At 38.8% G+C, this 25,491-nt stretch overlaps 2 protein-coding genes across 2 annotated transcripts in view; both read right to left on the reverse strand.

The window, feature by feature from the left end:
- The window catches only part of mctp2b (multiple C2 domains, transmembrane 2b), a 32,631-nt gene extending 11,698 nt beyond the window's left edge, over positions 1 to 20,933 (reverse strand). The window contains exons 1-11 of the mRNA XM_058401215.1: positions 20,777 to 20,933; positions 7,795 to 8,267; positions 6,881 to 6,937; positions 6,112 to 6,232; positions 2,339 to 2,481; positions 2,003 to 2,079; positions 1,800 to 1,911; positions 1,643 to 1,675; positions 1,376 to 1,543; positions 763 to 893; positions 65 to 251 (exon numbers count right to left, since the gene is read on the reverse strand). Coding sequence (XP_058257198.1) covers positions 65 to 251; positions 763 to 893; positions 1,376 to 1,543; positions 1,643 to 1,675; positions 1,800 to 1,911; positions 2,003 to 2,079; positions 2,339 to 2,481; positions 6,112 to 6,232; positions 6,881 to 6,937; positions 7,795 to 8,184 — 1,419 coding nt within the window. The 5' untranslated portion in view covers positions 8,185 to 8,267; positions 20,777 to 20,933. The remainder of the gene's footprint in view (positions 1 to 64; positions 252 to 762; positions 894 to 1,375; positions 1,544 to 1,642; positions 1,676 to 1,799; positions 1,912 to 2,002; positions 2,080 to 2,338; positions 2,482 to 6,111; positions 6,233 to 6,880; positions 6,938 to 7,794; positions 8,268 to 20,776) is intronic.
- An 863-nt stretch (positions 20,934 to 21,796) lies between these two features.
- mef2ab (myocyte enhancer factor 2ab) overlaps positions 21,797 to 25,491 on the reverse strand; it is a 29,774-nt gene continuing 26,079 nt past the window's right edge. The window contains exons 9-11 of the mRNA XM_058401789.1: positions 24,932 to 25,049; positions 24,702 to 24,819; positions 21,797 to 24,094 (exon numbers count right to left, since the gene is read on the reverse strand). Of these exons, the coding sequence (XP_058257772.1) occupies positions 23,794 to 24,094; positions 24,702 to 24,819; positions 24,932 to 25,049 (537 nt within the window). The 3' untranslated portion in view covers positions 21,797 to 23,793. The remainder of the gene's footprint in view (positions 24,095 to 24,701; positions 24,820 to 24,931; positions 25,050 to 25,491) is intronic.

Here is a 25,491-nt window from a genome sequence, read left to right on the forward strand (position 1 = left end):
TATGTGTATTTACATAATACACTCTGTTCTTCATGAAGTGGAAGAAAGCTGAGGAGAAACTAACATATTTGTTTATCATGTTTTCTCTCTCATGTGGCTCCTCCAGTGGAGGCGTCCACAGGTCAGTAATGGACACGCCGCTGCACCTCGACAGAGTGATAAGGAAAACCAATTTGCCTCGACATTGGTCCAAGCTGGATGTGAACAACTGACATTTGTCCACCTTCAACCCGGATATGTCAACGTCACACCTGAACACAGCAAACACACGTCGTTATCATAATGCTGAGGGTCACCAGTTGGTGTTAATAATAATAATAATAATAATTTAAAAAAATTACAAATCCCTAGTGAAAAAATGTACACAATTTTCCCAATAAACAGTTTGGATCTTTAACTTTGCAAGTTAAAGTTTAGCTTTGTAAGTTTAGCATTGTGCTAAATGCATGTCTAAAGCATACCAAACTCACTGAATTGTTTAGTCTGTACAGCAGACTAACTTTAAAAGACAAACACTAACAAATGTAAAGAACACTTTATGGGCTTTTTTAAAGGATACAGTTTTTGGCAGTTTTGAGGCTTAAATCATTTAGTAAACAATTATTGTACAAATGGTATCATGCAGCTAAATATTGTGCCTGTATGATGCAGACTTGTACAGACAGATTTGTATGATGCAGACAACAATTTGTATGATGCAGAAAATTGTGTACATTTTACTAGCAGCTGTCCTTTAGCACATGAGCATTTACAAACACTCACTGTCCATAGCATTCCTCGTATCTCCGTCCCTCTTTGGCCCAGACGCTTATCTCCAGAAAGTTTGGCCCGTCCAAAAACTGGTTTAAGTCGAACCTCTCTCTCCACTGAGGGTTGGCCTTTTTGCACTGACTCTGTGATAATGAGGAACAAATGTACATCAGGGAATCAGAGGAAAGGTTTATTTCATTCCTAATTAAAGTGCCTAGTGATTTAAACTAGCTTTAAACTAAAACAAACAGATCACCATGAGAGAGCTGTAACAATCATGGTCTAGATCTACAAAAATTAGAAAAGGAAACGTTTCTTTATCCCCAAACAGTGGGACAAAAACCTTGATAAACATTAAAACAGCCGAATATCTTGATGAAATCAGAGCATTTCAGACTTTAAGATTAAAGTAGTGTTATTTTCAAATCCTCATGAAGTCATAATAACGAATATTTTATTTATTTATTTTTATTTGCATCTTTATGGCATGGCATATAAACTATATAACAAGATGTCCTGCAGCGAGTACTGTATTAGCCCTACGAAGAGTATACTTATAAATATTTATTTCATTTAAAATGTTAAAAGAAGGAAAGACTTTGCATCTCTTCTCTGCTTTCAGTACCTTGCTCTTGTATTTCTGCTCTCCGAGTTTGAAACGAACAAACACGTCTCCAGGTCCATCGTCGGGTAGATTGCGTCCCTCCACCAGCGTGATGCTCAGGACTCCAGTCCACAGCTGGCTCTTTTTCATAGAGTCAGCGAGACGTCGGGTCTGTGGGGACGAGCTCGACTGCAACACAACAGCACAGGTCATGTAGTGCACTATGTAGTGTAAACGAGAGGAATTCAAGCTTTTCTCAACAAATACTACAGACTGCAGTCTTCTTACCTTCAAACTTCGCTTCCGCTTCTGAACCCACTTCTGTACCAGAATAATAAGCAAAACAAACACGTCAGTTGCAGATTCGAGAGTGTCATGGCAGCATGGAGAAATGCTTAAACTCAACCAAAGCAAACTGTTCATGTTTAGTAGCTTTCACTCTTACATTTCGTTTGTTTTCTCCGTCTCTGACTGACAGGCTAATATCAATGATAATCACACCCATATCATTCTCCAGACTGTTTGGGTCGGTGAGAGGTAGCACCATTTCTATTGTCCTGTGGAAAAAGAAAAACCACAAAGCAGCATAAATTTGTGCCCAGAATCACGTATGAGAACGCCAACTGATCGCGGTTTTTATTTGCCTACTTCTCAAGTTCCAGGTCACTCAGGAGAATACTGCTGGAGCCCATGAAGTCATCTGTGGTCAGATCTCGATCATAGACCTAAAGGGAGGGAAAAAAAACAAACATTAAACAGTGCTGTGCTAGTACTGTTACTTCAGTGGTTAAGATGTTTTACTACTGATCAGAAGGTCAAGAGTTTAAGCCTGAGTGAATAAGAAATGCAAGTTGCTCTGGATATGAGCTCCTGTCAAATACCAAATTGTAAATTTGATAAATACCAAATGTAAAAAAAACCAACAACTCTAAATTCTAATGAACTCATAAGCATGCATAAGAATTTTATAACATATGTAGATACCTTGATGTGCAGTTTCTTTTGTAGGTCACGGATGGGGAAGGAGAAAAACTCATTCCATGTTGGGTTCAGGTTCTTATACATCACTTTGCTTTTATACAACGTCTTTCCCTCCAGCTTGAACTTCACGTACGGGTCACTGGTACCTGGAAAACAGGAACCAGTCAAGACTTTTCTATAAGAAGCAGTGGTTAGTAGATGAGCAGTGAGGAGAGGTTCAACTCAAAGAGAGATGACCAAAGATTTGATATTAATCCGTCCTCAACTTATGAGTGATCACTCATCGATCATACAGTACAAGGCTGTTAAAATGGAAATGAAGTTGTATTAAAACATGTGCATTCATCTAAACCTCACAGCTAGAATTAATGTCAACTCTGCTGTTAAAGAAACGTAACTTAATCAACACTGTCTGTCTAATTACAGTGTAAGCTACTTTACACCATCTGTTTTACTACTGAAAGAAAATGAAGCGTGTGAATTTAGGGAAACTCCTGCACTATTGTATAAGCAAAACTACATCAATACACTGAAGGATGTGGTTAATACTTTAGATGCAAAATGACTTCAAACCTCCACGTTTCCTGAGGTTGCTTGGTCTAAAAACGTTGTCTATGAGGCAACAATCAATGTGAAAGCATATGAATTGCACATTTCTAAATAAAACGTATTATTAACAAAAACACAAACAATAATATAAATCACAATAAACATATAGTGACATGGTTGATTTAGTGACTCTGATGTACACATGCTAATGCTAAAATGAGAATACAAATATAGTGTGCATTCTTATTTTAAAGCTGAAGCCTATACAAAGCCAGACATTTGAATATACTGTATAAAGATATGATGCAGTTGAATAGCTATTCTGTAACCTGTTTCACTTTCAATACTGCTTTCAATGAGGGTGTGATTCCAGCTAAAACATGACATGCTTGAAATGCTCTTGAGGTCGGTTCAGCACACTAAAAGCCGTATAAAACACCCAAAACCTGAAGCACTTCCAATGTCCATAGCTGACGGATCTCTAAATCCTGGATCCGTCCAGTGGAAGTGAGCAAATATTTCAGCTTGCGTCACTTACTTAAACAAGACGTTCACCTGAAATCAATTTCCTTTTACCGAGCAAACTAGGCATGGTAAATAAAAAGGAAGAATAAACACATAAACCACACGCTGTAACCACAGAACTTACACAGAACAATCACGTCAAGCATATGTGGGAAAATTACTATGTGCAAAATATATGTCACAACTTAAAGGGAAAAAACCTGATGAGAAAGTCGCCTGACTGTGCTGCAATGATAAGCATGCAAGACATGTCCAGGTTGAAGCAGGTGGCGCTCTTGTGTGCCGGGACAGTAGGAGAGGGGTGAGGCAGCAGTAAGGAGGGTGTGTGTCTGCTCCGTGGGTGTGTATTTAGACAGGTTATGATCTGCTATGTGGAATGCTGACTATGAAAATGTCTGCACTTTCTCTAGCTATACTGAACTGCCAATCCCACAGAGCACCTAGAGCCTGAGCTTCTTCTGCACTTAACACCCACTAACTCAGTGCCCATAACACCCATTACCTCAGTGACCATTACATCCACTATCTCAGCTTTTGCACTTTACCAATTTATAACACTCTATATTCATATTTATTCCATTCATACTACATCACTGAGACCTAATTACTGTATTCATATATGACGTTTTATTATATTTTATCTATTTATTTTCTATTGCATATTTTCCTTATATGCCCTGTATGTTCAAATTTAATTTTTTTATTTTTATTTATTTTAATTTCATTTTTTATCTGATTTATATTCCTTTACCTCAGCATTAATTGACTTTTTTTCATATCAAGGAAAGTCTTAAAAAACATTTCACTATATATATATATATATATATATATATATATATATATATATATATATATATATACATTGATCAGGCATAACATTATGACATTTTGTCTTGGTCCCTATTTTCCTGCCAAAACAGCCCTTACCCATCATGCACTTGTTTTCTGACACCTTTTTATCACAACCAGCTTTGACTTCTTCGGCAATTCGTCTAGCCATCACAATATGGCCCTTCGTCAAACTCGGTCAAATCCTTACGCTTGCCCATTTTTCCTGCTTCTAACACATCAACATTTTGAGGACAAAATGTTCACTTGCTGCCTAATATATCCCACCCACTAACAGGTGCCATGATGAGGAGATCATCAGTGTTATTCACTTCACCCATCAGTGCTCATAATGTTATGCCTGATCGTTGTAGGTATATATAAACTAACATCTTGTCTGTTCCCCTTTAACCTACAGATTAGTCTGTGTTACTCCAACACTTCCTGTATACTTCAACACCACACTGACACACTGATTAACTTAACCTAAGCCTAATATTTAGCAACATCATCTGTAAAACTCTCTAAAGGAAGTGTTGAAACGGTTCACCGGCCACTAAAAACAGCAACCTTTTAAAAGGAAAATGATCACAGAAGTAATGATTTCTCATGGAAATGCTCTAATATTAACAATGCGTAAATAAATTTAAAAAAAATCAGCTTAAATTCACACTTTATGTAGCCAGTCAGTGTAAAAGGTTTGATTTAGTTTTGCACAAGAGCTCTGAGGCTAATAAATCTGACAAGGGAAGTACAGTCATAGCTCCCGCCTGCAAACTGTTCCAACTTGAGCTGTGTGTGAACAGAAAAAAATATTAAAATCACACTGGTCACATAGCACATTAGTATCCATTAACTAATGACATATGTGTATACTTGAATAGTTATCAAAACCACGAGCTGATAGTGTGAGCCAGGGTCTCATTCACAGACAGCACCTTTAGTAGCATTATAGTTATCTTTAACAGGAATAAAATGATTAACAGCACTTAAAGTGAGCTGTGTTTATTCGGCTTATCCTTACCTACAGTGAATAAGCTAAAGCATTGCTATCTTTGACTCAATCCAACTTAAAATAGCTACATATGGAACACACATTATGAGAAACTGTGCTGGTGCACAATACAAGAAGAAAAAAACCCACATTTCAGTGCCTTGTCCAGTGACCTGCTGCACTTCTTACCAGTACATGTGCTGGATCAGTTAATGATGTTGGAAGCCATGTTGTTAAATTAATTGCATTGATTACTGTGACATTTGATAATTACTACTAGATTTATTCATGCAGCAGAATTTGGCAATGGATTTCTATTATATGTTTATTTCACTTCATCGTCTGTACCACTTATCCGATCTATACTCGGGTCACAGGGAGCCTGTGCCTACCTCAGGCATCATCAGGCATCAAGGCAGGATACACCCTGGACAGAGTGCCAACCCAACGCAGGGCACACACACACTCACGCAATTTAGAGATTCTAATCAGCCTAGAAGCATGTCTTTGGACTGTGGGAGGAAACCGGAGCAAACCCACCAAGCACGGGGAGAACATGCAAACTCCACACACAGACACAGCGTGAGCGGGAGCAAGACTCAAACCCAGGACCCTGGAGGTGAGAGGTGAACATGCTAACCACTAAGCCACCGTGCCACCTTATTTCACATAATAATAATTTTTTCTTACTTTATTTATTTATGCTTCATCAAACACGTTTTTTAAATAAAAAAAAAAAAACATTTGCTTCCTCAGTCCGCACTTTCTATGCCCTAATTTTTTTCATTCACAAACATGAGTGCTGGTTTTTAAAGGCGGTCCTCCAAACCAGCACTCCACACAATAGATCGTAAGTGTCACTATCATTTCTGAACCTTACCACAGCGGTCTCTGATGACGAGGCCTCGGCCCTCTTTCAGGTTAATGGAGAGCAAGTAGGATTTCTGAGGTTCCTTATGATTCTCACTGACACTCCCGCTCTCCCCGGCCATGTCCACGACCTAAAACCAAAGCAAAACAGGACAAGACTTTTAATATTCATCCTACTAATATACAACTCTCACTTCATTTACCGTGCTAATTATCCAACAATTTATTGTTTCAACAGTTCACAATCCAGCATGTAAACAATGCAACATCACTACCGGAACAGATATGAGCCTTTTATACCGCTTGTTTAGTGAACAGGAATCAGGAACTCCCTCCGCTGAGAATGACACAACCATTCAATATGGTGAAAATAAGGAACCTTAGAAAACAGCTGTATTTACACTGCTTTCCTTATAGGGGAGTCTTCTGTGTAATTGTTGTGTTCCCTTTTCAGCGAGAGGGATGGTGTATATGATAATATTATATGTACTGAATCTTATCATGGCATCATTTATAAATACTTATGTCCATTAATCCATGTCCAGTCATTTTGTAAACTTCATGGAGTCACGGACAAGGTTCACTGCCAGCCGCTGGAACTGAATGTTCTGTTGCTCAGCATTGATTCAGCTCATGTGAAGCAGCCAGAAATTAATTCCTGAGATCAAGGCAACATTAGGCTGTGAATTGTACACTGTCAGGCTGCTGATACGCTGCGATTCCAAGATAACACCAAGCACACAAATAAGCACACAACTGTTATTTACAATGTCACTCACGGTATGTTGCTCAGGATCGTGCAGAGAATCAGCGTCATGGTTCTCCACCTGCTGCTTCTGTATCAAAAATAATAGTTATTTTACTCAAGATCTTTGTTAAAATATGATTTTGATCACTAAAACGCAACAAAGCATGTTAGTCCTAATCAGCCCTTTATTAAAAAATACCTTCACTCCAGGAAATGTTAAGCCGTGAGGCCCAAAAATAAAGAAACAAAGGAATTCCACTTTCATTCTAACTGATTACAGTGTGAACGTTTTAATTAAATAAAGTCCATAAATGTATCTAGACCAATACTTGTTGTACAGCTTTAGGAAAAGGGCCGAAAAAATAAAGCTTCTCTTCAACAATAATAATCAAGCCTGCTCAAGGAGAGAACTAATTCAAGGCTGTTACAGCAAAAAAAAACGTCATGATTCAGAGCTCTTACAGCAGAGAAGAGTGATTGCAGTTAAGCACAGTATCAGACCAAGCAGCCTTCACCTCTCAGCATTGTGTTATAAAGGGATTTGATCAGACGCCTATTAATATTTAATAATGCCGTTGCATTATTAAATACAGCTCTGTACTTCACCAACATTTACGACTGTTTTAATACTGGGACACCAGCAGTTTGTTGTCTTTGTCCCACACTATTAAACACAGCTAGGATTTATCTGAAGATAAGGTTAATAGAAAGCAAGGCTAAAAACCAATCATACTGATTTATTATGTAACACCTGAACACTCACATATCTGGAGCGTATATGGCAGTTTAGTGAACAGTTTCTGAACATGACAGAAAGAACAAATACACCATGTGGCACCAAGTTCTGAAAAACCGGTATGTCTATAACTGAAAGTAAATGTTCTAGCTGTAATATCACAGAGCAAGTTGCCTTTAAATCAAAACAGAAATTATCTCATACTGCACCTCTGTTGAGCTCTCTGGCAGGAGCACCATCTCATCTACAGCGTCCAAGAAGTCCTGCTCCTCATCCAGACCGCCTTCAACCAAGTCTGGAGGTATCCAGTCAGATGAGGCTGTGGGCCCAGTCGGCGAATCAGAACGCTGGGCTCCGCCCACTGTCTCTAACACACACTGATTGTCAGGTGTGGAGGAACCGAGTGCGGCAGGCTGGCGGGCTGGTTGTGATGGGGAAGCAGGTGCTGAAGAGCTCGACCTTTGGTCCAACACTCGCTCTGGTCTAACCTGCGACTTGATGTGTCTCTGACTGTTACCACGGACGTAGTGGATCAGTGGCTTGGCTCTCTGCCGCAGGTTACCCCATACTGTCTTTTTGGATCCTGTACCGGGATCCATCCGGAGGATTTGTGTGTGTGTGTGTGTGTGGGCAGGGAGTGTGATCAAGGCCTCATACACAGTAGTGAGATCGTCATCAAGGCCTGTTGGGAAAAAAAAAAGAGTGTTCAGAATCACCTCTGAACATATCATTAATATACTGAACCATAAATAATCCATCTATCCTCTACACGGCTTATCGTGTTGGCCATGAGAAACCTGGAGACTATCCCATGAGACTCAGGACACAAGGCAAGGGACACACTGGACAGGATGTCAGTCTATTACAGAGCACAATCGCATACACACACACTTAATCACACACACTATAAACAATTCTAAAAAGCCAATCAGCCTACAGCACATGGTTCAAGCTTATTGAACTTCGCTTCCCACAAATCCTATTACATGATAGCAACATTTGGGTTTATTCAGGTTCACAGAGACTACTGCGTTCACGTTATATTTTCATTGTCATAAGGTACAGTACATTTAACACCATAAACAACACGGCCTGAGCATCAGGGTGCACAGAGCATTCATCTCTCTGCTTTCATGTACTGGTTAAGTAAATTTAATGTTCAAATATATTTAATGACAGTCAGATTATTATAATCATGCATTACCACTGTGTATCATATAACGCACCTTAATCAACTTTTCACTCGTTTACAAAGTTTGGATTTTAAGTGACTGTAGTAAAGATCACTGACATACACTGAAAAATATGGCAGGCATGCTGCATTCTGTAGTTTGTCTATCTTGTAGCAATAATCATGCTTCAAACACACACACACACACTTATTTTTATTGTAAATAGCTGCTTTGTGTGATGGACAGTGTCAGGTGTGAAGGTCACTCTGATCAACACGACAGGCATTACTCTGCAGAGCAGCCAGCTCTAAAATGGGCTGAAATTGACCTCGAAACTGAATGAAGGCGAATAATACATTAATAGAATTATAATTCTTATATATTACAAGTTTACATGTATTGAACTACAAAAATTGAGTGTTATTTGAGTGCAAAGGGCCTGAGAGGTGGTATCTAGATCTTGAGATGAAAATAGTTGTGTATGTAATGTGTTGTGCAATGGTGTCTTCTGCCTCCTGGTAAATTTGCATATCATGATGATAGCCATGCTCAGAACTAGGAACCACACACACACAGTATAACAGTGGTTTGTGTTAGCATGCTAAACGAGAACAGACGTGTGTATATTTTTATTTGTAGTCAGGACATGCTTCCTAGTGTTGCCCAGTGTATGTGTGAATACAGTAAATACACTATGTGGCCAGAGGTTTGTGGACACATGACCATCAAACCATATGTGGTTCTTCCTCAAACTTTTGCCTCAAAGATGGAAGCAGAGTATTGAATAGAATGCCTTTGTGTCCTGAAGATTTACAGCTTCCCTTCACTGGAACGAAGAGGCCCAGACCTGTTCAAGCATGACAATGCCCCTGTGCATAAACTGAGCTCCATGAAGACATGTCTTGTCAGGTTTGAAGTGAAAGAACTCAAGTGTCCTGACCTCAACCCCTACTGAACACCTTTGGGATGAACTGGAATGCTGACTGCACTCCATCAGTGTCTGATCTCTCTAATGCTCTTGTGGCTGAATGATCACTAATCCCCACAGCCACGCCCCCAACATCTAGTGGAAACCCTTCCCAAAAGAGTGGAGATTATTATTTTCTAATAGATGTCTGTTGACTTGGTTCTACAAATAATGCAAAGAAAGATATAAAATGAAACTCTCTTATTATTATGAATCATCTGAGGAATGATTTCTGAAATGAATTTCAGCTCTTTTCCCTTCCCTACATTAAAGTACCCTTCTTTTCCCCCATTAAGCCAAGCCTCTTACTTCCTGGTTTATTCCTGTTTACAGACAGTCCAGTGCCAGGAATCTTTCAGCTGGACTGGATTTGGCGTAAACAGGGCTGAACCAGGAACTCAACCACCAGAATCAGCTCTTTTAAACACTCAAACAAAATCTCTCAGCACTAGTATTACATGTCATGGCAGGTGGTTGCTACAGTTACATAACCATACTAAGTTTTTGTCCTATTGATTTCCTTTTCACATGAGATTTTGGCATTACAAATGGAAAATAAGTCTGGTCTGGAACGTGTCGAGCAAAAAGAAATGCAATGCGGTTAGAAGCAGAGACAGTTTTTTGTAAATCTGAAAAGGTTCACTCAAAACAAGAGAAACACAGCTAATATTTCCTGATATTTTTGTGTTTAAAAATTCTCACGGATCAGCGATATGCAGAGTGAATGTCACTGTCTGAACCAGCTGAACCAGGACTGTTTAATGAAACAAATTTCAAAACATTCACGTCATACAGCATATTGTTCCCGTGGCCACGGCTGTGGGTGTGTCGTGTGTGACGCTAGTGACAGAGCCACTGCATTGGAATGGAAACGCACCAGCAAATTTAGCTCTAGGCTTAAAGCAAGTTTTTCAGTGGAAATATGGCTAATGAGTCAAACACCAACAAGTGTTCCTGTTCACACCTTCAGATTAAAACAAGCATCTTGACATGAGAGGAGTTCAGATTAAAATACATATAGAAGCAGACAGCTCTTTAGTCCATTAATATTTACACCAATCAGGAATAACATTATGACCACCTGCCTAATATTGTCTTGGTCCCCCTTTCGCTGCCAAAACAGCCCTGACCCGTCATGCACTGTGTATTCTGACACCTTTCTATCAGAACCAGCATTAACTTCTTCAGCAATCTGAGCAACAGTAGCTCGTCGGTTGGATCGGATCACACGGGTCAGTCTTCACTGAGCCTTGGCCGTCCATGACCCTGTCGCCGGTTCACCACTGTTCCTTCCTTGGACCACTTTTGATAGATACTGACCACTGCAGACCGGGAACACCCCACAAGATCTGCAGTTTTGGAGATGCTCTGATCCAGTGGTCTAGCCATCACAATTTGTCCCTTGTCAAACTCACTCAAATCCTTATGCTTGTCCATTTTTCCTGCTTCTAACACATCAACTTTGAGGACAAAATGTTCACTTGCTGCCTAATATATCCCACCCACTAACAGGTGCCATGATGAGGAGATCATCAGTGTTATTCACTTCACCTCTCAGTGTTCATAATGTTATGCCTGATCAGTGTATGGACATAAACTTTCTGATTGCACTGAATGTGAGAAACGCATGACACAAATACAACTCTTTATTCATGATCATAATGCAATGCTGCTGAACTTGTGATTCATGTTACTCAGAAAGTGTTTATTAATATTCTATAACAAAAGATCTGACAGCACTGCTGGCTGTACAGCAAATCACATGTTTATACGGCATTCATTTACTCATTACTGTTTCTCTAGCTTGTTCACAGCGACTTGAACAGCAGACTCTCTATACAAATAGATTTTAAAACAGATTTTTGTTTGGTTACTGGTGTAATTGTTGAAATGGTTTGGTTTTCTATGAGATGATGCTCATTTAGCATTTTAGAGGGAGTGTGAATAACGTAAGCAATTTTTTTAAAGAACAGACAATTTTTTTTAGGAGGTCTGTCACAGGAAAGACAAATGACAAATTGCATTTTTAGTTTAGAGACTGATGAGGAAATGACAGTTTGAAGCTGTTATAATGCAAATGATAACAGGAACTTATTTTGTGGATGTTCCACCAAACTGTATATGCTAGAAATGGTACAGAGTTTTGTCGAGTGTTGACAAATTGCTGTCGTATACGAGGAATAAAAGACTTGCTGTTATTGGAAAAACTGTCCACTTCCTGTCAGGCTGGATTACTGCATCACTGACCCTTTTCGTTGATTAAAAATTAATGAATAAATAAATAAATAAATTCATTAAAAATAAATAAGTAAATAAATCCCTTATTTAAAATGCACAGGCTATTCATCGAATCCTCTGATGGTCTATAGCCTCAGACACCTCCTGCTTTCCAGACACCTTTAAATCTACACTATATTGCCAAAAGTTTTGGGACACCCCTCCAAATCATTGAATTCAGATGTTCCAATCACTTCCATGGCCACAGGTGTATAAAATCAGGCAGGTTGCTTCTACAAACATTTGTGAAAGAATGGGTCACTCTCAGGAGCTCAGTGAATTCAAGCGTGGTACCGTGATACGTTGCCACCTGTGCAATAAGTCCATTTGTGAAATTTCCTCACTACTAAATATTCCACAGTCAACTGTTAGTGGTATTATAACAAAAAGGGGAAGCAATTGGGAATAACATAAGTGCATAAAGCAAAGTCCTTAAAGACATGGATGAGCGAGTTTGGTGTGGAGGAATTTGACCGGCCTGTACCCTTTGGAATGAATTAGACCGGAGACTGTGAGCCAGGTGTTCTCGGCCCAAAGTTCATGTGCATGCAAAGGCAGATGTCCCAAAACTTTTGACAATGTAAGTGTATGACATAAAATCGTGCACCAGTGGCATTTGCGCAGTTATTCACAGTTCTAAACTTTACATAGCAGATCTCTTAACTGTGTTTTTAGTGAAAGTAGAAACTTTTCCATCTCACAAGACAAGCACTAATTATAAGCATTATATCCATCATATTCATCCTACTGAAGCTTCTCTGTGGAGTTATCTCAGGCAATTAGTCCCTGTATGTGTGAATGAAGTGCATTATTTGTGCCAGACTTTTCTCACTGTGACACTGATGTAATATGAGTTTTTATTTTTTAATCTATACTACTACTACTACTAAAAATAATAATAATAATAATAATAATAATAATAATAATAATAATAATAATAAACACTCTTGTTTATTAGATTTATAAAAGGATAATGTGGGTCATGTTGTATTTGAGAGCTCTGTTCCTGCTTCTACAATAACCCACAACCTCAACCGGATTTTTGCACAAATATACTGCACTAAAATTGCATTTTATTCATTATAACCATACTGTTCTGCCACCTGTCTGTATTCATATACTATATGATTATATTTTCGATGTATTTACCTGTACAGTTAAATTCTATTCTTAGTCTAAATTTATTCTATTTTAATTCTATGTTGATGACATTCACTGCACGTCCTACTGTGTATGATTGTGTATGTGACAGATAAAACTGACTTAATTACTTAAAACAAGTTTACTTAAATGTGCTTTATAAGGCACCCAGGTGGCTGATGCGCAAGGATGTGTGATGTCTTATGTGGAGTCGAGATTCTCGCCCATTAATATGTCTACATCACTTTCCGGTTGAAATATAACTCGCTGTTTGTTCCCAGGGCATCACTGCTTTTGAATTACACTGATCTCCAGTTCAGTAGCAGCACATCTGGTACAGTGTGGCACATCTGTCCCCGATTTCGGCTCTGTTCACCCTGCGTGATCCGCCTCACTTTTTCCTCATTTGCTCTATGCACAGGTTAATTCGGACACGGACTCGGTGGAAGCTAAGCTCCTACATTTAGCTTCGTGTGAATCGTGAGTGGAGCTGAACTCTGCCTCTATCATTTGATGGCTAATTAATATAATACAGACACTAACAAACATTTAAAGTCTGGACACATGTAAATAATCTTTTAACACCGAAGCATGATATATGGAATATGTTCTAATCATATTTCACTTATATCAGCTATAACTTCTGATATGATACTGTACATAGAACTCTATTGTTTTAGTACTAAGGGGTTTGTGCTGTTGTATTTTTGCACAATATTTTTTTTTTTTTTTTTTACATCATTTCATTTTATCTCATTTTATTTCACTTACATTCCATTACACATGTTCTTTTCTTTCTTTTTCGGCGCTAAGTGTCCTGTGTTCTCTGTGTTTCCTCTGGTTTTCTCTCCAGTCCAGAGACATGTGTTCTCTAAACAGTGTGAGAGTGAGAGTGGGTTTACTCTGTGATACGTTGGCACCTCGCCTGGGTTGTCCCCCTTGCCTTGTGCGTATTACTGGAACCTATTAATGAAGCAGGGCTCCCCCGCCTCCTCCTTCAGCTTGTGTTTAATATTTTCCTTTCCCTCTCGTCATGCCAGTTAATCAGTTTCTCATTACCTTTTGTTAGTTTATGGATTTATACCCTGCATTTTCTCAGTTTATTTTGCAAACAAAACAAGAGCCAGTCTTTTTTTCCCTGTCCTTCAGTGTTTTCTTCTTTTAACGTTCTTGCTTTACGCTCCGACCTGCCTGAGTATTGATCCCTAATTCATGAACTACAATTACCACAGATATTTAATTCCTAGATTAATCTTAATAAACACACTTTGTGCATGAAATTATAACGCTTCGTCTGACAGTCGGCGTAACGGATGAACGCATCACCGGCGATAAACAGGCGAGGAACGCGATTCTCAGGCCTACATCGTGACCAGCGTATTTATGATTGTGTTACTAGTGTTATCTATTTAGAGTTGCGTCATTACTTGTCTATACATAAGCAAGCTATCATATGAGCTATCTATGATGATCAGGTGGTTCTTTTGTGGTTACTGATGTAAAAGGATGGAAATTATTTGTTGGTTAAATTTCATACTGAATCTGAAACTCGTTTTTTTTTTTCCTTTCTCAATCACACTACTTTTTTTTTTCAAATTAGCAGAACAGTATTGTTGGTGGGTTTGTTAGCTCTGTTACGCTTGTTCTGTATTATAGGGGTGGCTTTACTTTAACATCAACTCCAAACAAAGAAGGAATGAATTAATGAATATACATAGAGTGGGTGAGTCCTAATGTGAGTGACAATCGGCAAGAGTAAATCGAACTCTCTCAACACACTGGGGGTGGTATCTGGAGATGGTAAAAGGTTATCTGAGGATGGTAAATATTACCATGTGCCAGCCTCCACATCTTGTCACGTTGGGTCACAGGGCAGTGTAACACTCTCGCAGGAAAGCTACCGTCCCAAGAGGCCATTTCTGCTCTTTTCTTGTAGGACTGGCGCATCACTCAGAAGTCTGCATAATACTGGTTTTAAATGTTTTTGGTGCCGACATGAAATTGAGTCTTTTCCTCTAACGCAGTGTCACAAAACAGCACCAAATGTTGGTATTGGTGCTCTTCCATGTAGCGTGTGTGTTTTTCCATTTTATTCTCTAATTGCTGTTAATTGTAGGGGAATTTAGATAAGTGGGAAATAGTTCCTTCACTTTAAAAAATCCCATTGTTATGTGTAAAGTATAACGCTTTCAAAAAAACCATTTCCTTGAAGGATATCCTACACCATTTCTCCATTAAATCCAACAACAGCAGCTTTCCCGTGCCCAGCTGGTTTGGAATTTGAGACTGTGAGAAAGACCGACTTACAAAACTGATACCAATCTAAACTATAACCAAACATCTTACAAGACATAAAACACACTAGGATCAACAGCCTCAAGCACGCTGCTCCACCCTGCACTGTTCGTGACATAATCCATCCAACCGAAGATTAATAACACTCAAAAACATGAGGGCGGAGAGGGGCGTCGGGGTATTAAAGGGCAGGGGGAGTACGTTTTGGATTATCATAATGCCACTCTAACACCTGGCCCATCATTTTTGAGTACAACTGCTTTTCATGTGCTTGTCCTTTTTAAAAGAACAAGGATGCCTAAGCTCTTTGTGGCTTTGCTGATGTGTCCGTGAGGGGAAGCATGTGAAGCACAACATTCAGCATTTACAGTGAACTGGCACACAGGGTGTAGACGGTCTGTGTAAATAGATGAGCTGCGATAAGGAGAAACAGGAGATGTTGATTTTCTATTTATTTATTTATTTTTAGCTGGAAATGGTTTCTGTAAAGCGGTAAACATGTTTTTGGATGACTCTCAAACTTCAAAATCTAGCAATTCATCTGTTTCCAGGATGACCCAAATAGAGGGACTGAATAAAAAAAAAAAAACATTTGTGAAAAGTAAAAATGCAAACTCATAGCTTCTGGCAGTGAGAAGGCCCAGGCTGGAACTGGTACACCGATACCCATATTTTTTCTGCTGCTTGGGACTGCAGACTTTACACAAAAAGCTGGCTGCAATTACACTAATGGTTTCCTGACCCATTCATGCTGATTAAAGTGATGACATTATGAATGTGACTTCAAACCCGAAAGAATTTGCCTAAAAGTATTTTGAGATAAAATCACTTTCTCAAAGTCTTGATCGATAAAAGCCACTTCCTTAAGATCAGGTTGAGTAAAGCTCACTCGCTATAGTTAACATAAGTCAGATACCATAGTTTCTATAGTTAATGTTAGTCATTAGTAGCTCACTGGACATTAGTAGCTCCATAGTTAACGTTAGTCATTAATAGCTCACTGGACATTAGTAGCTCCATAGTTAACGTTAGTCATTAATAGCTCACTGGACATTAGTAGCTCCATAGTTAATGTTAGTCATTAATAGCTCACTGGACATTAGTAGCTCAATAGTTAACGTTAGTCATTAATAGCTCACTGGACATTAGTAGCTCCATAGTTAACGTTAGTCATTAATAGCTCACTGGACATTAGTAGCTCCATAGTTAACGTTAGTCATTAATAGCTCACTGGACATTAGTAGCTCCATAGTTAATGTTAGTCATTAGTAGCTCACTGGACATTAGTAGCTCCATAGTTAACGTTAGTCATTAATAGCTCACTGGACATTAGTAGCTCCATAGTTAACGTTAGTCATTAATAGCTCACTGGACATTAGTAGCTCCATAGTTAACGTTAGTCATTAATAGCTCACTGGACATTAGTAGCTCCATAGTTAACGTTAGTCATTAATAGCTCACTGGACATTAGTAGCTCCATAGTTAACGTTAGTCATTAATAGCTCACTGGACATTAGTAGCTCCATAGTTAACGTTAGTCATTAGTAGCTCACTGGACATTAGTAGCTCCATAGTTAACGTTAGTCATTAATAGCTCACTGGACATTAGTAGCTCCATAGTTAACGTTAGTCATTAATAGCTCACTGGACATTAGTAGCTCCATAGTTAACGTTAGTCATTAATAGCTCACTGGACATTAGTAGCTCCATAGTTAACGTTAGTCATTAGTAGCTCACTGGACATTAGTAGCTCCATAGTTAACGTTAGTCATTAGTAGCTCACTGGACATTAGTAGCTCCATAGTTAACGTTAGTCATTAGTAGCTCACTGGACATTAGTAGCTCCATAGTTAATGTTAGTCATTAATAGCTCACTGGACATTAGTAGCTCCATAGTTAATGTTAGTCATTAATAGCTCACTGGACATTAGTAGCTCCATAGTTAATGTTAGTCATTAATAGCTCACTGGACATTAGTAGCTCGATAGTTAATGTTAGTCATTAATAGCTCACTGGACATTAGTAGCTCCATAGTTAATGTTAGTCATTAATAGCTCACTGGACATTAGTAGCTCCATAGTTAACGTTAGTCATTAATAGCTCACTGGACATTAGTAGCTCCATAGTTAATGTTAGTCATTAATAGCTCACTGGACATTAGTAGCTCCATAGTTAATGTTAGTCATTAATAGCTCACTGGACATTAGTAGCTCCATAGTTAATGTTAGTCATTAATAGCTCACTGGACATTAGTAGCTCGATAGTTAACATTAGTCAGATATCATAGCTTCTATGTGGTTTATTTCACAACTATATTATTATTGGGAGAAATGAATTGTACCTGAAACCTTCTAATGATGTTATGAAGTGATCTATAGCACAGTATTCACACCACATGGAGCTATAGTGTAACAGTGTGAGACTACAGAGCTGCACATTCAAAGCCGGTATCCAGTCATCTCACCTCTTTTGCCATGGTGAGGACAAATTTTCTGTAAAGCTCCACTACTCTACTTCTTCTTTGTCCACTGCTATCGATTCTGCTTTGTTCTCCCTTCTCCTCTCCATCCTCTTGCTATCCTGAAGAGATGGGAAAATTTTTACATCCCCAGCCAGGTCATCTGTACCAGTGGGTTTGGCCTCACAGGGCAAAGTGCAGAGTAAGGGCCGTGAGCTAATAGTCCAGGAAGCAGCCCTGAGCTGCGCTGCTAGTTCACAGATCTTATATGCCCTCATGTGGAAGCTGTTCAGTGAATAGTGTACACTTCATTGACTCGATCGGATGGACTGTCTGATTCACTTTTTTTTTTTCCTCCAGAGACTGCTGTGACACTGCCAACTTCCCTCTACACTAAAGATGTATTGTATTACATCACTGCACTGTGGATAGCAGCTCAAAGTGAAAAATACATGTAACCTTCATCCAGCACAATTCTCACAGTCCCTTGAGGTCCCTCCTTACAAGTCTAATCAAGATACAGAACCGCAATGTGCATCATTCAAAACAGTCCTTTTTATAGCAAACGTGAGAAATGCATGCTTTGGTGCATGTGTGGGTGGTCAAAAGTTTCCGGGGTTAACCTTGGGGTTAAACCCATGAAAACAGAAGGTGCTTGCTTCAGCATGTAATATGAAACAGAAACAGAACAGAAACAGCCTTTATTTGTCACATACATTACAGCACAGTGAAATTCTTTCTTCGCATATCCCATCCTTGGAGGTTGGGGTCAGAGCACAGGGTCAGCCATGATACGGCACCCCTGGAGCAGAGAGGGTTAAGGGCCTTGCTCAAGGGCCCAACAGTGGCAACTTGGCAGTGCTGGGGCTTGAACCCCTGATCTTCCAGTCAGTGACCCAGAGCCTTAACCACTTGAGCCACCACTGCCCATATGAGGGGTGATTTGGAGATTTGCTTAGTTTAGACAGACAGACAGACAGACAGATACATAGATAGACAGATAGACAGATAGATAGATAGATAGATAGATAGATAGATAGATAGATAGATAGATAGATAGATAGACTTAGCAGAAGTTTAGTCAAACAAGATTTAGACGAAGAAATGTCCAAATCCGTCTCGGATGTAAAGCCCATGATGTACAATCATTAACTCCGCAGTCAAACAAACCCAAAGCGTGATTAAACGGGACAAATGGATAGTGAGGCTCGCATTACACACTTCACCTGACAATGCCATATATTCAATGCAACAACCAGACCAATAAACCCTGTTCGGTGTAGTTACTCATTGTAGGCAACATGACGAGCTTTTACAGGAAGCCACTTTATCACTACATGAACCATTTAAGCCAGGTGATAAAAAGCATTTCACTCACCTATATTTAAAGATAAACTGACCGTCAAAAGAATCGCTGTATTAAACATTTTTTCTTGCAGTGAAATCAATAAGATTATAGAATATAAAGTGTATAGAATAATTATAATTGGGACTTTTAATTATATTAAAGCAATTTAAATAGCAGATGGACAAGATTTTTAACAAATCTCGACCTCTCTAATTAGTTAAGTTACACAACATAATGTATATATGTCCTACAATTCCTACTACTACAGACTGTTAATGGACTAAACACTGGCCTCTTAATAGGTCTTTAGCAGAACATTTCTTCACTATTATGTTTGAATTGCCTCTCCATAGCTATAGTAATAAAGGACGAATAACACAAAACTTCAGCTATGTATATGAAACACATGCTTGGTCCTTGTGAGCGATTTCCTTTCAACTGCAAGCACTGGGATGCATCCACTAGTATAAATGAATCTGCACACTTACAGCTAATCATTTTGTCCTTGTGATCTATACATGGGTTCATGGATGGTTTTCTTTTTTAACTCATTTCCTCTGAAAGGAGAATCTACAGACACACGTTTGGTGTCATTGTCTGGTTGCGATAACAGGAATGGCCCATAGTTACAACAGTGAGAGAGGAATGCAAACTGGTTTGCCATAAGTGAGAGCAACTACACATGAATATGAGTCTTAAAAGCATGACAAATCCCTGAGTCATGTACATTTCTCCGCCTTAATGAGTGATGAGATCTACTGGAGAAATCTCAGTGTCTGTGCAAAGCAGGACTGTCTGTTTTATCTGGTTTGATGCCATCGTACTACTGAAATACTACAATCCAATGTAACATGTAAAATAGGATTGCTGATATAAATATTCACATGATTTACATATCTTAATGTCTTGTCATGACAAGCTTCTGATCTGTAAGAAAACCACAAGACAGCGATTACTTTTTTGATACAGTGCATACTGACTTGCAAAGTGTTGCATGCCCAAGCTTTTACACACTGTTATACAAATGATATGGTGATTACAAATATTCTGCTGTCTGCTGTAATTACTTGATCAGGGTAATGGAGGATGTCCACACAGTACATGTCTATGGTCTGAAGTTTGTGAGTTATGGAGACAGAGCAGGGTTGTGTGAGTAATCTCTGTATATGCAATATACTTGCAAAGTGTTACATGATACATGTGAAACACAAATCAAGAATGAACAAGAATTAATATACGAGCAGTGCTTAAAAAAAAGGTTTTTCTTTGAAAGCTTGCGGAGAATTCAGATCTGCGGGATCTGATATGTAAACAGTTCAACTAAAACAAACAAACTAAAGGAAATCGTAGTGAGAGTAGATAAAAGAAAAGGAGATAAAAGTTTATGGTCCTTGAACAGCCGTTTCCAGGTGTGTGTGAGAGAGAGAAAGAGAGAGAGAGAGAGAGAGCAGGTAACTAAAAAGACAGAAAGCTGTCAGTCGAGTAGCCAATTCTTCCCTTCATGTCAGTATAAAAAGGATTAAATGGAGCCTACCTGGGGTCCAACGTTTAAAGCCGTTTTAAAGTCATCTTGGTTGGCGGTGTGTGTGTGTGTGTGTGTGTGTGAGCAATCCGGAGATAAACATGAGCAAACACACGCGGAGGAGGGAAAGAGAGAGTCGAGAGAGCAAAGAGAAAGGCAGAAACTTCCGTATCAAGAGGACGAGCAATACTGAATAAGCTGCTGAACCCACTGATACTCAACACAACGATACTGACCGCACTGATACCGAAAATCTCTTTATCTGGGGTTTCCTTGCAGTTTAAAAAAATAACTAAATAAATAAATAAATATATATCTCATATTGCATATTGTAACAGAGGCTCTTGCATTTACATATTTATATATATTATATTGTATATATAAATTTATATATAAACACATATGTGTGTTATATTATATATAACACACACACACACACACACATATATATATATATATATATATCTATATATATATATATATATATATATATATATATATATATATATATTTGTGAATGTAAATACAAAAGCCTCATGTTACAATCTTTAAGCTTAAACAAGGGAAACCTTTGAAGAATTTCTTAGCAGATATCTCAAGCAGCTTTTCTCCTGAATTTCACAAGTCATGTAAAGTAATAATTTACTAATTACATCGGATAAATTTCCCCACAAGGTACCCTCAGAAAAAATCAGAAAAATGTGAGTTTAGTCTCTTGCCCACATCTTCGCTGCCCCCTGCTGGCTGAAATATTACACTGCATGCATGCTGATGCAGTTCCTGGATGGAAAATTCCAACTGAGAAGAAATAATTATGGAGAAACACCAGTAAGAATTAAGCAACACATAGTTAACTTAAGAAAGAAATGGAAGAAAACTACTGCAAGTTAATGTCTTTTTTTTTTTTTGCTTTTCATTTTTATGCATGCATGAGAAACAGATAGCTCTGTAAAATTCCTGTTTTACAAATAAAAGTACATCAATCTCTCTGTCTCAAGAGATCAGCTCTGAGGCAGTATCTCGATTCACCAAAACCAAAAAATTTGTTGCATGTCCCCAGCTTCAGACCACGCATCTCCCACACAGCACGCACTGATGCACCTAAGTGTAGACGTTTATGAGTCATAGATGACTCTAACCCACCTTGAGGTTCCTATAAACAACAAAGTGCTGAGAATTGACTGACTTCTATTTGTCTGAACTTTAAGTCAATATGAAATAGGTCACATTTTATTTTACACCCCCTAACATCCTTGTGTGGTGAATGACCTTTCTGCTGTGTACGTGTGTGTGTGTATGTGTGTTTATTTCCAGGGAAGATAAGTAGCAATCCAGGTGAAACTGCTGCATGAGTGTCGTACCTTAAGTCAATATTTGGTAAGAAACAGTCCTGAAACGTGTATATCAGTAATAACACAAATGGTAGCTTTGTTCAGGACAAAAATAAAACACCAAAAAAAGACAACCATGGATTAAATGTTATATTTCTTTAAATGGATCATATTCAGCTACCTCAAGGCAACGATATGTACATTATATACAACACTCTATAAACAGTATACCAAATACATTAGGTCTAAGTTTAATAAATAGAGCCTTGGTCAACCATTACTAATGTCCAGGATGTGTTTTGTTGAAAAGGAGGCTTACCGGTAAATAATCCAAATCATTTCCGAGACTGAAAAGCCTGGTGTGAAGAGTATAAAGCAGAGATGAAGTTTCTCAATATGACCATTAGTTTGTGGACACATGTAGAGAGTAAGTTGTTATAACAGCAAATGGTGGACTAAATCTGGAACGGGATGCTCACAAGCACGTTCGGGTTGTGATGGTTGGGTGTCCACAAACGTTTGACCATCCAGAACTTTTGGGTGCTGAAACCCTCCTGCAGAGAGAACACACTGGATGGTGGATGGTCTGACATGGTACAATAACTGACCTGAGCTGATCTCCTTCAATACAGTCAACAAATGGCACACTTGAGGTCTTGTGGACCGTGTATGTGTGTGTGTCCATGAAATCCACAAGGTTCCAGGGTGTCCCTTTTTTGTCATTCAGAAGTGTTCTTATGTGCACGCTTTACGAGTAACTAATATTCCCTTTAGCCACGCCGATGCAAAGACAACAGCTGTCTCTTTTGCACCACTAGGGCCTAAATGACGAAGAGAAAAAAATGCAATGGATACAAATGGTGCTAATCGTCTGATATAATTATATAAATAGTGACCGCACCTTCTTTAAGCATTTGAGTATGTAAAGTCAAACGTGACTGTGTCCTAAATGCTTAGTTCTCCAATCGTGCCCCACGAGTCTGCACTTCACCAGGGAGCAGATCAGATGAGTTCAGCATGGCTTATGGCATCATGAGTGACAGAAGTAATCACAGAACAATGACACACTTAACTCCTTATTGCACTTGAACCTCAGGAAGGGCATAGCAACTGGACTCCCCTGCACTAAAATTTAATTACAGCATGCATTTACAGCTTATTCATTATAAAGTTTAAAGAACAATGAATTTTAATAATGCTCATGTTTTTTTGCATATGCTAGCATGAAAAAAAAAAGAAAGAACAAAAACACCCTTGCAAATAATCTAGGCCCAGAGCACTATGGAGTATATTTTGAAGCAGGCAATTATTGGCTCAAGTACATGCTTCAGTTTGACGACCCATAAAGAAAATTGTAGAAACATTTACAAATATCAAACACTTTTGGCTTGATGTCATACTACAAAACTCATTAAAAGCTAAATTTCTTTCCCTGATTGAAAAAAAAAAACAACCTACAGGCTTTTCATAAATGTAATTTTCTGCTGATAAAAAGGTATGACTTGACCACTAGTCATCCCTGTACAACCCTGTAAGAACATTTTTCCTTCAGGACACATCCTTTTCCGGTGTCCTATGTCCCTATAGTTCTTGCTACATATACTAAAAAGGGACAAAGGCAATATTGTTATTTGCAATAAATAGTGACCGAACGGTTTGCTCCCTGCTTACTTTCCAATAGCCTAATCCTATTCAATGCTATGTCACCCAGCTCTCTGTGCGCAGCCGTTTGAGTGACGGACCCCTGATGCCCTCTGATGGGCCACTGCCCTGGCCTGGGGTGGGCACAGAGTGGTGGGCGTCTCTGCGCTGCTCCTCACGTTCACTCCCGTCGTATGAGCTGCAGGAGGAGGCAAGGCTATCGGCTGGAGAGTGGAGAGAGGAGGAGGGAGGGGCAGAAAGGAAGGCCATTGGGGGAGACACAGGCTCAGCTTTTATATCCATGATTGGAGAAGATCTGGAGGATGGCTCAGAGACATGGGATAAGGAACGAGAGACTCTGCAGGAAAGAAAAGACAGGATATTTTTATGATTATTCTGGTTACTACTATATATTTAAATTGATGGATGGATAGATGGATGAATGGATGGATGGATGGGTCACATAGATGGATGAGTGACAGATGGATGGATGGATGGATGGATAGAAAGCAACCCAAAAGACCCCCTGAGGTACACTTTTTTCTAAGAGTGTGTAGATGAATGAGTGAACGGTGGGACAAAAGTTCTTCCAAATAAATGGATGTACAAAGGGAAGGATGGCTAGATGTGTGAAAGATAGATGAAGGAAGGATCAATAAATGGATGTATCAGGAACAGATGGAAAATAAATAGGTGGATAGAAGTGTTTGCTGTATATATGCATCCAACCACACGTCTATTATCTGGATGAATGAATAAGTGTACTGAAGAAGGATGAATGGATGACTGAATTTAGAAAATAAATTAATAAAAGGGATGAGGCTGTGGGTGGATGGTGATAATGGAGGAATGAATACATGCACAGAGGAATGGATGACTGTATGAATAATTGAACTGGACAGATGAAGAATGAATACATGAGTAGAAGGATAGATGGATGAATGGATGGATGGAAACTAACTCACCCCTGAGAAGTAACTGCTGTCTGAGTATGTTGCCATGGTGACCCTGATGCCAAAGTCAGGCTGTCTGACATGCTGAAGCCATGCAGATTACTGAGTTCTGAGGCGTTTAATCCATAATCTGAAAGAAATTAGTGCTTCTAAATAAATACACAAATAAAACAGTTGTTTGTTTAACTCCACACTGTATGGGTTAACAATAATAATTAAAGGTACTGAACATGCACACACACCTGAGCTGTATGCTGATGTCATAGCTGGGTATGGAAGGCCCTGGGGATGCATACTGGGTGTTGCCATGGACACCACCTGTGTGCTCAGCGATTGGCTGGACGGTGGGCTATTTATCCTCTGAAAATTGCATAAAACAAAGAAATCTCTGGATTAGGAAATTGTTATTGATGGATAAAGTTTACAAGGTTATTAAAACATAGCATGGTTGTCATTTCTTATAGCGTCTCATAAATACACTTAATTAATTCATGGGCTACTGCCGTATTAGTCTAAAGAACAAGTTTATAGTAAACCGTGTATACTGTGAGTTATTTAAAAACTAAAAAATATTTGACCTGCTTAAAAATATAAATAATGTTACCGGGTGTCATAGAACCAGATCAGAAAACATCTCAGCTCCTGATCTTGCCCTATTCCTTTTTCTAAACATTAATTCTAAAGGGTTACAATAATAATACCGATCCTTTGGGTATACACAATGGCACCACAATAGAAAGTGAACGAACATTTCAGTCACACTGGTAAAATGTCATTTGCTCTGGGTTCAGAAGAACGTTTT

This window comes from Hemibagrus wyckioides, linkage group LG10 (genome assembly GCF_019097595.1).
Source record: "Hemibagrus wyckioides isolate EC202008001 linkage group LG10, SWU_Hwy_1.0, whole genome shotgun sequence".
Lineage (NCBI taxonomy): Eukaryota > Metazoa > Chordata > Actinopteri > Siluriformes > Bagridae > Hemibagrus > Hemibagrus wyckioides.